At 45.7% G+C, this 16418-nt stretch overlaps 1 protein-coding gene across 5 annotated transcripts in view; it reads left to right on the forward strand.

Annotated features, from left to right (window-relative positions):
* The window catches only part of MYO5B (myosin VB), a 144551-nt gene that overhangs the window by 35938 nt on the left and 92195 nt on the right, over positions 1–16418 (forward strand). For all 5 annotated transcript variants that reach the window (XR_004354496.1, XM_032675593.1, XM_032675595.1 and 2 more), the window contains exons 5-6: positions 13274–13430; positions 15904–16047. Coding sequence is in view for 4 of the 5 variants with exons in the window: in XM_032675593.1 (XP_032531484.1) it covers positions 13274–13430; positions 15904–16047 (301 nt within the window). In the remaining variant the exon portion in view is untranslated. The remainder of the gene's footprint in view (positions 1–13273; positions 13431–15903; positions 16048–16418) is intronic.

Genomic DNA, 16418 nt, shown 5'->3' on the forward strand with positions numbered 1-16418 from the left:
TCTGGGTGGAAGTTGTGTTTTCCACAGTTTGATCCGAGCTTTTCCCTCTGCAGTGCTCCAGGGAGAGGGGTGGAGCTGCTTGAACAAGGGTGTGTGGATGGCATGGCTCATGAGTGATGGATGAAGTGCATTGAACAGGACTTCTTTTTGCCTTTTTTTAAACTGAAATACTGACTCTGTGGGATGTCTTCTGCCTGCAGCTCAGCTTTAGGCAACTGGGGTACACGTGAGGTGGGCTGTGGGTGCTTGGGCAGCTCAGCCATCAGGGTGGAGGTTTGTGAGCATGTTAAACCTGAACTGGTGCAAAAACCTCACTTCCTTTGCACTGTCTGAGCTTTTAAACAATTGGATTATATCCAGTGCATCCTATAGACCAGGAATAAAATTCAAACTCTCCATCCCAGAAGGTCAAACTTGCAATGTGATTGAGAGCAGAAGAACAGTCTTCTGGATTCTTCTGAATATTTTAGCTTCATTAGTGGCCCAGAACACACTGGAAAGGCACAGTGGAGGTGATTGAATGGGATTGAGTAGGTGGCAAGGGAAAAGGGCACAAAATCTAAGACTCTCTGTAAAATGAGAAAAATTGAGGTAATTAGATTTTTAATTCTCTGAGCTTCTAGTATACCATGGCCATTTAGAGACAGGGTGCCAGGGCAGAGCTTAAGATACTGGTGGTGCACAAGTGTTAGTGAAGTGGTCCTGTGCCTTCTCCCCTGCCTCAAGCCAATAGTGTCCATGAGATGGGACTGGGGACGCTGCTGGATCCCGTGTTTGGTTTTGTCCTGTCATCAGAAAATGTCAATTTAAAAGGAAAAAAAAAAAAGAGGGGAAAAAAAGACGTGGGTAAGCTGGATAAAGGGGCTGCAGAGAGCGTACAGCAACATCTGATCCCTTTTTTGAGTCTAAGTAGTTCACAAAGCATCTGAACACTTACAGTTATTTCAGCACGTGTTAAAACTCCCCTTTAAATATGAGCTTTTCCCCGAAGAGGATGTTTTGTAGAGAGTTGCTTTGTAGCACCGGCATGTAAAACAGCTTAAACAAAAAGAAAGGCAAGTGATTAAAATTCATATGTGACAGCCTCTAATTTTTGCACTGACCAGCTCTTTAGAAACTCCCCGCATACCCAGCGTGAGACTAAATGCACTCAATTCACTGAAAGAATGTTGTTTTAAGCAAAATACACAGCACTGAGTTAATTTGCACCAAGTCTGCTACTGGAGGTGGTGGAGTCAAGCGTTGGGAGGGTGGAGGGAGGGATCATTTGGTGATTTTTAACAGCTGAGGCTGTGGGTTCAGAGCAGTGAGCGCTTTGGGTCACACATTACCTGCAGGGCAGCACAGCCACCTCCTCCCCTGGTCAGGATCTCTGTCCTGGTGAGGTGCAAGTGGGTGTTGCTGCCTTTTGCACCTTCGGGGGCTGCCAGGGGTGTTTGCAATCCTGAAAGCAGACTGAAAGCTCTGCCATGGTCACAGGGAGAGCCAGCACAGCCGCTGGTGCCTTGGCTGATTGGTTCTTGCTTTTCTCGCAGAGGAACAAAAGATCCCTTGTGTGCCCAAATCCCGGTGGCTGCTCTGGTTTCCTTGTGTGTCACTGCTCTGGGCAGAAGCAAAAATTCCCTTTGAAACTTGCATTTCATCTGAAGTCAGCCTGACCAGCAGCTTTCCACGCATGGGCAAGGGTTGTTCCACACTTCTCTGTGCTGGGCACTGGTGAGGCCACACCTCAAGTCCTTTGTCCAGTTCTGGGCCCCTCAATTCAGGAAAGACCTTGAGGGGCTGGAGCGTGTGCAGGGAAGGGAACGGAGCTGAGGAAGGATCTGGAGCAGCAGGAGCGGCTGAGGGAGCTGGGGGGGCTCAACCTGGAGAAAAGGAGGCTCAGGGGGGACCTTCTGGCTCTGCAACTCCCTGACAGGAGGGGGGAGCCAGGGCAGGGTCAGACTCTGCTGCCAGGGAACAAGGGACAGAAGGAGAGGGAACGGCCTCCAGCTGTGCCAGGGGAGGGTCAGGTTGGACATCAGGAGGAATTTCTTAGTGAAAAGGGTTGTTAAATGTTGAAATGGGCTGCTCAGGGAGTTAGTGGAGGAGTGACTGGATGTGGCACTCAGTGCTGTGGGCTGGGTGACAAGGTGGGGATCAGTCACAAGTTGGACTTGATGACCTTGGAGCTCTATTCCAACCTTAAAGATTCCATTATTCTCACCCTGACCTGTGTCCCTCTCCATGAAAATGTACCATCAGTTATTTCCAGCTCCATGGAGGTGACCAAAGTTTGGATGGTGACAGTGCAACGCCAGCTTCCCCTTCCCAGCCTTTTGGAGCTTTAGTTAGGTGTTTAGTTAGATATTCCCCTTTGTGTCTGCAGCTCCGTTTTTCTTCTTCTCGGCTTTTCTCAGCCAGCTTGAGTTGTTGGTGTGGTCACTGTGTTGTCTCCTGATGCTGAGCTGAGTCTATTAGGAAAATCACTGCAGTCTGCTTCAGCAGTGAATATATTTGTGTGACTTTGCTCTCTTTGGCCCCTGTCCCTTCATTTTGTCCCACCTGGCTTCACTCTGGGCACTGGTTGGAAGTTGCTAGTCCAAGTAAGGTTTCATAATGCTTTTTTTTTGTTTGTTTGTTTTTGTTTGTTTGTTTTGTTTTGTTTTGTTTTTTGAGTGTGTGGTTTTTGTTTGTTTGTTTTTAAATAAAAATCATGCATTTTACTTAATAAAATACAGAATTGAACAGCACCAGGTGAGAGAGGTATGTGGTATGAATTGCACTGCTGTGGGCAATGGAGCAGAAGAATGGGCCCTCTCCAAAGGTTGTCAAACGTCTTTCAAAAGCAGGAAGCTGGTATTAAAGGTGATCTTTGCTCAAATCATAAATCAAATATTGAAGGTATTGTAACCCCCTTGCTGTATATTCTGTGTGTTTTCCCGTTAGCACATCTGGATCTTGTGGTAATAGGAACATTACCTCACTTTTGCGGGCCTCCTAACAGGTGTGACGTGGCAGCAGCCGGTGACAGATAATAACACAAAATAATTTCAGTGTTCAGGTCTTACCCTGGGAAAGACCTGGGGTACTAAAGGAGTTGTGAAAGCCTCCTAAGAGCATGGACTGGCTGAAGTGCCATGGCCTTTATTCACTTGTGCACCCGTCAGGCTGATGCTTTCACAGATGCATGATGTCTGCAGAGCTGTTTCATGTAGCCAGGCACAAATATCTTGATCTGATTCACCTATAATTCTGCTAAACTGGAAATGTAGAATATTTTAATGTTTTCCCAGGAGTGTGAAAGGGCTCTGCAGAGCTTACCTGACCCTTGCAACATCAGTGGGAAAGCAAGTGTTCTTGTAACCTGTTGGTTAGACTGGATCTTTGTCCCTCTCAGTGTGAGGATCCCCTCACAGTGTAGTGTTGTTGATAGTTCTTACAGAACAAATAAAAAAATAATTCAGGAGTGATTTGATGAGTGAGTTCAACTTCTGCATATCTGGTCTAAACTGCAGCTCTCTGAGTACCAGATAATTAATCCCCTGTCTCTGCAGTTCAAATCAGGGTCAGCATCTACTGTGTGATTCCTAAATTAGAAGTTATATGGAAATAGAATGTCTCCCCTGTTCAGCCCCACTGCCCACATGCTGTTTCTGGCACTAACTGCCCAAACACTTGGACTGCAGACAGGTTACTCTGTTTAGTAGTGGCTTTCCATTTTTATTGCAAGTTAGTGTACTCAGGCTTTGCATTGCACTGTCAAAAGCATATGTCAAAGTGTAAGAATCACTGCTTGCCTGCAGCAACAGACAAAGTATCTGTGCCTTGCAGAGATACAGGTGCCAGTGCGGCTGTGTGTGTGGTGACAACTGCTCTCTTTCCTGCTGTGGGGTGCAGTGCTGGAGCTGGAAAAGAGCAGGAATTGCAGCATCCACCCTGCACACAAGCAAACAGACTCGGGGAGGGATGTGGGCACGGTGGGGGATGTCCTTTGATAGCACTTCAGATTTCAAGCTTTACAGGAGGATTTAAAGCTGTACAATGAGAGAGCAGATAGGAGTTAAAAGAGAGATTAACCCCCCACGGAGATGCAAGAGGAATCAGACTGGCACAGTAAATAAGGCTGAATCCTGTGTTATATTAAACGCAGGGAAGGGTTTAGGTCTCCTGATGAATGAGACTATATTGGGGGTTTTCAGGGAGCTGTGGGGCTGAGCTGTGCTGCAGCTTAGCAGGGCCTTGTAGCAGGTACCATCTCAAAACTAAAGCTTTGGTCTAAGAAAGGGATCAGAGCAAAAAACAATCTGTAGCCTGGAATTTAGGAATGAATAAAACTGAGGAGTTTCTCTTCTGTTTAGGTTTAAAAGTGGGATAGGGATGAGGGGAGAAGGTTTTGGAAGAGTGTTATCATAAACATGCTGGTGCTGGTGTTACACCTCAGGGTTTGCTTTTCTTCTCCAGAGGTGATATACAGAAAAAAAAAATTAAGCTGGGAGGGACTCCAGGTGTTTCCAAAGGATTGGAGGAGTGACCCTCTGTCTTTCTTGCCTAGTTACGGGAGAGGACAGAGAGATGCTCTGAGGATAAGTAACCCACTATTTAGTCCATCCTTTTATTTTATTTATTTTATTTTATTTTATTTTATTTTATTTTATTTTATTTTATTTTATTATTTTATTTTATCTTATTTTATTTTATATTTTATTTAATTTTAATTTTTATTCTATTTTTCTTTTTTTTTTCTTTTTGACGATGTAGAATGAGAACTGTGCTACTTGCTAGCAGACTTAATAATGAATGAAACATCCCTTACAGAGAGATCATAAATACTCATAAATGGGACAGAACAGGCATGAGAGAGCTTAAGGTAGAGAAAGGTCAGTGCCTGAGCGAGAGTAATGATTGTGCATGTGTGAAATATCACCATCTGGGAAGGAATGATAATAACCTACATCAAATGTGTAATCGCTGCTGTGATGCAAGAGAACTGTTGGAGCTCCGAGGTGAGAAGGCTATAACACCAAATACAATTAAACATTCAAAACAGTGTTTATGAGCATCATAATTACGTCAGAGCTCAAAGACTTGTGATTGGCCTCGCCCACCTCCCAGTCACTGCTTGCCATCCCACATCCTCAGTTCTGGAGGCTTCAGGATGGAGAACCCAGAGCACACACCCAAAAGCCAACTGGTTTCTGAAAAAATCTCTTTCTGGAGTTTTCCCACTCTTTCCCGATTTAATTAATAAGATGGCAGTGTAGGATTTCTCCAAGCATGAGTGGGTAGCTGATGATGGTGGAGGCGATGAAGTCCATCAGAAGGACCGTCCTTCTGGGACTGCCATGGGGTGGAAGAAAACTGACTTGTCCTCCTGGTGCCCCCAAAGCTGATCTGCTGGGGTAGCATCCCACATGATTCTTGCCCCCTGCGTGGTTATTTTTGGGACGGTGCTGTACCAAACCTCCTCCCTTTGTAGTGCTCCACAGGGGCCAGTGGCTTACAGACTGTTGGGTCGGAGCCAGGGGTGCTCTGTGGTGCGATCCCAGCTCAGAAAAGAGCGTCAGGGTGCCAGAGAGCTGAGAAAACCGGCCAGGTGTGTGTTTTGCTCTCCCTAGAGACAGCGCACAAAAGAGCTGCTGACCCCGTTTCCGTGTGGCCGAGGAGCTTGTGTTCTTCCCCGGCGCGGTATGCAAAGCATAAAGCCTGGGAGAAGGTCATCCCGCCTGCCCCCAGGAATCGGTGGGAAGACTGGAGACAGCTCAGCATCTTGCGGAAACTTGGAGCTCTTGGGATTTTCTTTGCCGTCGCAGGAGCATTTCCAGCCGGCTGCACAAAGAACTGGGGGGGGGAGAAAGTACCTTAATGAGCCGGGACCGGCGGGACTCCCGCGGCTCCCACAGGAGGGGGGGGACTGGTCTGCTGGGGCGTCGCATGAATGAGCTCTGACCTCTGCAAAGACATCTTAATTTGCACCGGGGCGTTTGATCTCTGCGCTGGAAACGTCGCATTGATGTGTGTTAAACAGTGTTGCACAGAGGGAGTAGCACTGCACAGCAGAGCTGACGGTGCATCCACTGCAGAGGATGAGGTTAATTTGCACCTTACCTGCTCCTTGAGCATCGTGCTTTGTGCTCATCCTTTCCCATACAGGGCCAGACTGGTACTTGTAGGCTTTTTCCCAGCAACTGAGAAATTCAAGTCCATATTTTCTCTCTGGCTTTTTGCTAAAACCCAAGGGGCTGTGTGTGAGCAAATCTGCTCCAAATCTGCTCAGGACGGACCCTGGGGGATACATTATCCCTGATGCACCTTCTTGAGTAAGACCTTGCATGATCTAACATCCCCCGGGGACACCTGCAGCAGATGAGTGATGTTACACCAGGCTTAGGCCTTGCTGAGGTGGGATATTGCTGTTTTCTTTCTCTAATTTCTCTGCGTTCCAGTGTAATGTTATCCTTACAGTTGTAATGGTACCAGGATGGGGAAAGGCTACAGCAGTTCTGTGGCCAAAATGAATTTTGGAGCTCTGATGTGGCCCATGTGGGTGTAGGTTGTTGGTGAAAACAGTATTATTTTCCCCCATCAGTATAAGCCACTGTATGAAAAGTTATCTCTATAAAAAAGAAGTTATCTATATTTAAAAAATTATCTACATAAAGAAAGGACAAAAAAAGGTTGTATAGGGTAATCCATGCTGTTTATGAAAGATACAGTGTAAAAAAAGACTCAAATGAATATATAACACTCAAAAATCTGTCCTTATGGGGCTGCTGACTCCAGCAGCTGCAGCATAAAATGTGCATTTGCAGCTGATGTTTGATAATGCAAACAGAAAACATGTCCTTAGACACTCTTGTTCGACTGGATGCTAAATAACATCTTCTTGGGTTTCTCTGAGGGAAAAGTCTAACTACCCCAAAGTTGTGGGTTTTTATTTGCTTTGACTGACAGTACCAGGCGTGGTACTCTAAAAACCCAAATTAAAGCAAACAAGTAAAACAAGTTGCTGCCACTCTTGACAGTGATGCTGCTCCAAATTCCAGTTATCCTACTGAAATGGGAACAATTGCTCCAAATTCCAGTTATCCTTCTGAAATGGGAACAATTCTTGGCTTGGAAATTTCAGAGGTGGCTTTTGTCTGTGTTACAACGCTGCAACACTCCGAGTTTTACCTTCACAGTGTGCAACTTTTCTTTATTAATTTGAAGGCAAAGTTAGACCATCTCGGTTTTTCATCACTGTTGGGATGCAGTGAGGAATTGCACTTGAGGGATGCAGTCTAGTGGAAATTAAATTATTGCCTTTTTTTATATCACTAACAACACAATGCAGTATTTATGCTCATCTTTAGCCTGTGCAGCACTGTCAGTAGAGAAGTGTATTAGAGCCTGTTGTGTGTCTGGGCTTTATGGGTGTTCTTGTTATGGTCAGGCTCAATTCAAACTGCAGTACTTAAAGGATTTTTAATCTTCAGATTGCTTTATGAACACTAATCCTCCCAGCATCCTGAAAGAAGTAGGTTAAATATGATTTCCATGGTGGAGAGACTTACTGACTCGTTCCACGACGTGGAGAATTAGTGTCAGATCTGGGATTAAAGCTGGAGTGACCCCTGACAATTGTTCACAGGGTCTGGCTCTGCCGTCGTTTGCATCAGATATTTTTCCCTCCTGGAAAAACTGTGGTTTTAGTGCAACCGGTTTTGCTCCCACTACAGAAATCATCCCTGGAACTGTCCAAGGCCAGGCTGGACAGGCCTTGGAGCAACCTGGGATAGTGGAAGGCCTGTGACCTTTAAAGGTTACTCCCAGCCCTGGCAATTCTGTGATTCCACGAGATTTTTCGTATATTGTAAAAACACCAGTGACTCTCTACTTAGTTTTGCTGGGCTGGGCACCTCACCCGGCTCTTTCTCTGTGTGTGGGTTAGAGTCTTGATGTGTTTTGCTCCTAAGATGTCTACAAAATTGACTGTGTTAAATTCACCTCCATAGCACCTTTGGAGGTGCTGTTGCCTCTTGCTTTGAAGAAACAATTCTGGATTTTGTTCTGCTTGGAATTCTGCTCCCTGGTGGTTTTGTTTGCATCTCTGATGGATGGAGGCTGTTGCACAGATCCTGGTGTTAGTTTTCCAGGCTTTGAATCAACTTGTAAAGCTGGTGTAAGTGAAGAAATGAAAGTACTGGAGACCTGTGGGGGTGAAAGTCGTTGTGGAGTTGCATCTTTAAGTGCCTCATACATAGTTTTGAGCTGCAGCTCTGGTGTGTGGTGGGAATCTTTGACCATCGTTGAAGCCTAATCCCAAAGGCAGTCCCTGAGAAGCCCCCCGCAGGAGATGTGACAGTGTTGCCATGCTGCAGCAGAGATGGCATTCACCCTTAACATTTCACTTTATTCAGGCTTTTTTCCACATAACAATTTTCTTCTGTGCTGGTGCTGCTAAAATTGACTGTATTTCAAGCAGCTGTGTTGCACACTGTGCCTGCAAGGTGGCCAAACATTTCAGTATGTTTTACTCCATGCTGGATACAAACACCCCCCGCCTGGTTTTAACCATTTCTTCTCTCTGAGCATCCTGTTTGCTACCAACTGCTCCGTGAGGTTCATCGATTTTTCCCTGCTGGCACCAGCAGTTGGTTAACTTTTACACTGAAGAAGGGAAAGTCTCTGTAGCCTTTGTTCCTGAAGGCTTTTATTCCTGAAGTTGGAAATGTCTGAACATGCATTATATCCAACAAAAAAAACCAAAACAAAACAACAGAAGAGACACATTACTGCAAATGAAGGAGATGGAGTGGCCTACTAAAAAGAATCTTTCTTTTTATTTTATGTTATTAATATAATCCAGAAGTTTTTTGTGCCATGGAGAGCCCACCTGGGCCATTTGACGTTGCAGCACATCAGCCATTAGGGCAAACTAATGAGAAACTCTGGGAAAATGTGACCTGTCAGAGTGGCTGCAATAGCAGCAAATGGTGTTGGCCATGGTTTTATCACTGTGTTCAGTGTCTTTTGGAGAATGATGGTTCTTTTAAAAAGAGACAAGGCAGAGGGAGGAATAACCACTCAGAATGCCAGCTAAAGTCATTTTTTGGTGGGATCTGGGTTGCTCCTTGGCTGGGTTCCCACCTAGGTTGGTCTCTGCCTTCTGCATCCAGGTGAAATCCATTAGCTGATAGGGGGAAGTTATGGGAGAGGTCAGATTTGGTATCAAGAAGTCTTGATGTGAATCTTAATGGTAAACAGAAAAAAGTAGGTTACCAAATATTATGTTGTAGCGGTGCTGTCTGCATGCCAAGTAATGAGATTTTGAGATTTTTGAGATTTTGGCTTCGTTCATCTGGAGACCCACTCCCTGAAGAATGGTGGAGTTTTTCGTCTTCAGGATTAAGGAGCAGAGTGGTAGGGAAATGCTTTTTGAAATGTGCTGCCAGGGCTGTACCTGTCACGGAGAGAAGGATAAGAAACAATAATTCTCAAGTAAGTTTTAGGCAAGTATGGCTCTAGGCCGCACCAGCTGTGCATTTGCAGAGTTCCGGGGATTTTGGTTGACACCTCTTTCTCCTGCTTCTCCCTCACCTCTGATGAAGGATAATCTGTTCATCTGCCCTTGCAGCCCATGACAAAACCTCTGTCTGCCACTTCCTTTGTAGCTGACGTGAATTTTTTTCCATTGCATCTTACTGATGGCCAACATGGGAGCTAAGTGAGTGGCTGTCCATGAATCATAGAATCATGGAATCCTTAAGGCTGGAAAAGGCCTCTAAGATCGAGTACAGCCATCAACCCAGTACCTCCACCATGTCTACCATTAAACCATGTCCTCAGTTGCCATATCCAGATATTTGTTTAATGCTTCCAGGGTTGGGGACTCCACCACTTCCCTGGGCAACCTGTGCCAGGGCTGGACAGCCCTTTCCCTGAAGAAATTTTCCCTCATACCTATTGTAAACCTTCCCTGGCACAACTTGAAGTTGTTTCCTCTTGTCCTTTCACTTGTTACCTGGGAGGAGCGACTGACAGGGCACCTCGTTGAAGATGATCAAAGCATGTGGGAGTTGATGACCACGAAAAAGAACAGTATCAGAGATGGAAGAAAGCATTACAAGAATCCATGGAGGAAGAAGATGACCTTTAAACATAGTGGACTTTCATCAAAGACAATGGACTGTTGTATGAATGCGCGGGTTATAGTGTTTGTTACACTTTTCTATTTTGTACCCCTGTATTACTATAGAAATCCCCCCCGGTTGTTTGTTCCTTCTACCCCCATGTTCTGATTGGTTGTGTAGCTGCCACAGTGCAGATGTTCCAGACAAGGTTATGCCTCTCCCCTTTATCCCTTATAGAGATGTAACTCCTCCTTGTTTTTCCTGTTAAGGCGAGTTCCCTCCTTTCCCTATATGTCATGTTCACACCTCCAGTTCCAGAATGTTCCTTTCCTCCCCTACATAAAGGGGAAGCCTTGTTAATGAAGGGCTTACTTGCTTACCTATTCACTGACCTACAAACCTGTAATGAACCCTGAGTAAGCGTCTCTTATTTCCCCACCGGGCCATAGCAAAAGCAGAGGTGAAACTTGTCATCTACTTTAACCAGAGATAAACCATGCCAAGTCACTGCCATCAGCTGTCCCAGGAGCCACTGCTATGGACGTTTTCCAGTGTACTTTTGGGTTTGGTGCTTAGTTTTCCTTTCTCACCATGGAGTTGGCCCTGGTTTTGCTCTGTTGGGTTCATGCGTCCGATGGCTCATGCCACAAAAAGAGTTTTATTGCACGCCTGTGGAAGGCCAAAGGTGTGAGACTGGTGCATTGGCAGCCTCGTGCCTGTATCCTTCCAGCTGGCTGTGGGAGAGTCATGGTGGCTTTGCCAAGACCCAGGGAGGGCACGACACCATGACTTAGCAAGACCAGGCTGTTCCCACCCAGGATGAGTCACCGGGAACACCGGCTCCAGGATGTTGAGTGCCTGGGTGAGGTTTTGCTCAACTCCCAGCCTCTGTTTCTGCATTAACTCCCTGATAGCTGGAGTAGCTGGCGGTTCCTCTTGCCCTCCTGCTGATCCATGCCCAGGACAACAGTGTAACTGGCCAGGAGATGGACTAAGATACACTTCGCGAATCGGTGCTCTGAAAAATATAGAGCTGGAAATCATCTTGTTGTTCTTCTCCTGCTGAAAGTGTCACAAAGTTGTGGTTTGCACTAAAATGTTATGTGGGACTTGGCTGAGGTTTTTTCTCAAACCAATTACCTTGAGCCTGGAAGGAATTAAGATGTATGTGCCTGACAGTGAAGGACAGTAATGGTATGGTGTGTTTCAGTTGGAAGTGTAGAAGTGGTATATGGCAATCATTTAGCCTCTGTTCTCATCTCCTGCTGGTATAAACTTGAACTGAGTATCTTAAATTGAAATGTGTTTTTATGGTGTTTCCTGATGTCAAGAGAACTGCAAGGTTGTTGTAGTTTTATATAGGATTTTCTGTGCCTGCTTTCAACTGTGATTCATGAAAGCCAGGCAGAGTCTGGGAAGATTAATTTGATCTTATTTAAAAACATACCCAATTACATTCTTACAGATTACCCAATGGCTTGGGTATTTGGGGATCTTACAGCAAATCCTGCAGTGAAAACTCTCTCCTTCCCAAAATCCACGGCCAAGTTGCAGAGGTGCTGGGTTTGCAGTGTCCTGACAATACCCTGGGGAGTGAATCCCACTGCAGCAGAGCTACTTGGTCCTGGAACCAGCAAATCTTTGCCTAGAGGGATGTAGTTCTGAAAATGAGCTCCTATTACTGTCTTGGCCCTTTCTATGCCTTGCAGCTCAAGCACAGTAAACTGATTAATTGTTGGGATATATGTAGTGGCTACCATGCTGTGCACCCATGCTAGGAAGGGCTAGGTGTTTTATGATGACTTGTGCAAGGTTTTTTGATGTAAAGGATTGATTTTGAAAGTAGAGGAAGGCATTTGGGTGTCTGTGCTCTGTGCAAGGCTCAAAAGCTACATAAGATGATGCACCTGCTGCCTCCCCATGCAATGTCCTGTGCCCTGGAGGTACCTGGTGGTTTGCCCTGGCTCTGAGGACATCAGAAGCCCGGAGGTGCAGAGCTGCTTCCACTACCCAGCACCAGCCCAGGGATGGAACAGTGGCATCTGCTCCCATCATGGCTGGAGAAGGGTTTGCATCAGCCCCTCAGTGCCAGGATAACACTTCCCACCCCTGCAGAGCATTTTCATATGTGCAGATCAAAAGTTCTGGTGTGTATTTGCTTGAGTATTTTTATCCTGGAGCTGGGACACCTGTATCCTTTTGTAAGGAAACTTGTTCTGTGCTTGGAGAGTGTCAGGCTGCTTGATCCTTCTGTTAATGGGCTAGTCCTTCTAAAAAACTTTTCTGTTCTCCAGAGCTTCAGGGGCTGAACAAACTTGACTTAGTGATGTCTGCCATGGATTGTTTTTAGACTATTTATCCTCTTTTTGTTACCCCTTGGTCCTAGAAGTACCCCTGCACTTCAGATCAATGACTTAACAACTTGACAGGATTTAGAGATGAGTAGCTGCTGTGGGCCTGATGTCAGAGACGTGCTTTGTATTACTGTTGTCAAGGATTTAGCCAGATGTTGGGAGCTGTGTGAAAATATTGATATTCATGTAATTGCTTAGGGAATCAAATTATTTCTTCTGTGTCCTAATTGCAGGGTACTAGATTTTACAACTTCAATATTTTTAACATGTTTTGAGCATAGAGGAAGCTTTTTGGGTATCTGTGTTTTAAAGGCTACTTGAACAAGATTCACAATGAATTGCTCATGTTTTATTGGGCAAAAATCTCAAATTCTTGAGTGAAGGCGTTGGAGGGAAAACTTAAATGCATGGTATTAGAAGCTGATATTCAACCAATGCCTGTTAACAGTTTTCCAGACAGATTTCAAGCAGCAGGGGTTTGGAATTGTGGCATGTAAGGAATGGGCTTCCCAGCACTGGGGTACTCAGTTTAGGGGTGAAGAAGGCAGCAGTGCTTCATGCAGGGGTTCATCTCCCATCATCTCTGCAGGCCTCTGGAGGTGTTCTGGAGATGTTCAGTGTCCTTTGTGTTTTTGGTGAGATGTGTCACAGTTGTGTGTTATTCACTGTTGCTTCTGTAAATCCAGAGAAAATCCGGCGTCCGTAACGTAGGTGGCAACAAGGTGAGGGACCAAGACATGTAAAGATGGAAGATTGTTGCATGGTGCAAGCAGTGAACAAGAAAATGGATTGTCTTACAAAGGTTTGACTCCTCTGCCTCAACAGGGATGAGAAGAACCAGTCCATCATTGTGAGCGGGGAGTCGGGCGCTGGGAAGACGGTCTCTGCCAAATACGCCATGCGCTTCTTCACCACCGTCGGGGGCTCTGCCAGCAAGACGAACATCGAGGCCAAAGTCCTCGCATCGAACCCAATCATGGAGGTAAAATCTACATCATTTCCTTTGCCCTGCTTGCAGTGGTCACTGTGTGACTCCAGAAGTCACAAAACCGGTGAGAACCCTAGGGGGTTGTGAGCCAGACCTGATTTACGGCATCACAGCATCCTTGAGCTGGATTGAAAACGCACATATAGAGTGACAGTCCTAATTTAACCCACCCTGATTGCTCCTGTATTTGATGGTCTTAAAGCTGAGCCCGTGTAACCCCAGCACAGCTCCAGGAGCTGGGCTTTGATGGGGCTCCAGAGAGGGGAGCCTGAGCAGTGCTGCTGGCATCATTAGTATTTTGCCATCTTCCTCCTCCTTTTGTCACTGCGTGGTACCTCCTAATCTTCTTTAATTGTGTAGGCGTGGTATAGAAATGAAAGGGATTAATCTATTTGAGATACTTTAATACAGTTTTATTTTTTGTTAATTTTCTGTTGCTATCAATCATATGGGGGAATGAGAAGTCCTATTATAGGGAAATCCCTGCTTTGAAGGAAAATAATTCCTTTTATAAACATAAATGAAAGGGAAAAAGCAGCTTTGTTTTCCTTGCACTGTGGCCAGCTGCTGAAAATAGATGAGTGCCTAAATCCCATTTTCCAAACAGATTTTGGAGTCAGAGTGCAAAATTTTGGAGTCATTTGTAAAATACCCAGGTCAGTACGAAGACAAGATTTGGGCTTTTCCAAAGTCAGCTGAGGACTTCAGACTCGTGATTTTTTTTTTTTTTTGAAGGCAGAAACTAGGGAGTACAGCACTGTCCTGCACTTAACCTTAGGCTTGGCTTAACCTTCAGGAGGGCTTCCCACTGAAGGTGGTGCCTGATGGCCAAACTCTCTCACAGACATGGAGGTTGTGGCTGATCCAGGACAAAAACCAAGCCTGAGAGGCAGCACATGTGATCTAACACTGTGCTGCCTGAAGTGGAGTGTGAACTGGAATGTTAAAAGAAGTGATGGTGCAGGTGATCAGTAAGAAAAGCCACACAGGTGTACAGCTGGCAGGGGACACGATGCTTTTCTGCAGCTAGTTTTCTTCATGCTGGTTTACTCCTTTCCTCACCCATCTCCTCTGCCTCTGTGAAAAGTAGCTGCAATACCAGGAGACACCTAAAACAATGCAGGGAAAAAAATTCGTAGTGCATGCTATTCTTCTATATGACCCCAGAATTTTATTGCTCTAATTTTCTTGCCTGTGTTCTGTTCTGGCTGTAATTTCTAAGTGCTGGGGCCAGGCAACGTGCCTGTCTTTATTGGAAATTGATGAGAACATTGCCTATGCAGGGAAAATCATAAAAATAACCTGCTGGGTTTGCAGAAAAACCTGAAGTTAAATGGGCTTGGGGGAAAGAAGGTGCCTTAGCTAGAAGAGGAGTTGTGTGGGTGGATGGATAGGGCAGGTAGCAGGCAGGGCTTGCTCTGGGTGTGATGCTGTGAGGCCATCAGGCCACGGAGCCCTCAGCCCTGGATGGAAGGGAGCAGCAGCTGAGGGGTCAGGCAGCTTTGCATGTGCAACAGTCTCTTTGTTGGTTGTACCACACAGAGTACAGTCCCTGGGGATTTCCATCACGTGCAACTGGAGGCGTCAGGTCCTGTGATCAAAAGTTTTGGGTGGTGCTGTAGGTAGTGCTGTGATTCTTGGTGAGTGTATATGCTTGCTGTGTTCCCCAGGAGCTGCATGCAGGTAAAGGTGATCGGCGAGGATTGCCTGGGAAAGGCAGACAGCCTTCTAGAGGGGCCTGAGGGATCTTCCCTGTACGTGTCCCTTCCCTTCCATCACTTTTTCTGTGCTTGCTTGAAGCTCATCCCCTCAGGACAGGGGAATGCTGGTAAAAAGTAAGCTACTGTATCCATGAAGGGGAATGTTGCCTTTCTCTGGCCCTCTTGCATCACCATGAGTCGCTCCTTCATGGATTTCCCTGTTTGCAGTGCTGCACCCCTGGTGTTTGTACTTTGGGCTGGATTCTCTCCTCTCCCTTCTGCCACAGTGTGTGGCAGCATTACCTGAAGCTCTGGAGAGGCACAGAGAGACTCTGTCGTGTCATCAAATCCACGTGCCAGAGCCTGAACATCTGGAAATGGACTGCATCTTGTTCCCTCCCTCTTGCAGGGCTTCATTGCTTATGACTCCTCCAGGAAAGCTGCCAGTGTTGACCATGGACAAAGGTGGGGGCATCCTGTAAAACAAAACAGGAGTGTTGAGGCTGTTGGGATGTAGGTGATTTAGTTACTGTACAGGCACTCATTTCTGTTCATGTGCATTTTTCTTCTATAATAATCCTGGAGACACCACATTTTCAGTGAAGAGTCCTCCCCAAAGTCGCATTGTTGCTCTGCCTTCTGCATCTGGGAAGGGGTTTTCCTTAAATCCCCCTGTGACTGTTTATATAACACTGATTACAAATTTAAATGCTTAAAACATTTCAAAAATTAAATTAAAAATTAATGTTTGATTTACTTTTATGCAGGCCATTGGAAATGCTAGAACAACAAGGAATGACAACAGCAGTCGATTTGGGAAATACATTGAGATTGGCTTTGATAAAAGATATCACATCATTGGTGCCAACATGAGGACATATCTGTTGGAAAAATCTCGGGTTGTATTTCAGGTGAGCAGCTGCAGGGTTTTTTCCTTCTTTTGTTCCTTTTGGGCGCTGTACTCTGGGAATTCAATACTCTGGGACTTTTCTATGAATTAAAAAGAATCTCTTCAAAAAGTAGAATCACAGAATCATTTAGGTTGGAGAAGACCCCTAAGATCATCGAGTCCAACTGTTCCCCAGCACTGCCAAGGCCACCACTAACCCATGTCCCCAGGTGCCACATCCACATGGCTTTTAAATCCCTCCAGGGATGGGGACTCCAGCACTGCCCTGGGCAGCTGTGCCAGGGATGTACAACCCCTTTGGTGAAAATATCATTCCTAGTATCCCATCTAAATCTTCCTTGGCACAACCTGAGGTTGTTTCCTTTCGTCCAT

The sequence above is a fragment of the Chiroxiphia lanceolata genome, chromosome Z (genome assembly GCF_009829145.1).
Source record: "Chiroxiphia lanceolata isolate bChiLan1 chromosome Z, bChiLan1.pri, whole genome shotgun sequence".
NCBI lineage: Eukaryota > Metazoa > Chordata > Aves > Passeriformes > Pipridae > Chiroxiphia > Chiroxiphia lanceolata.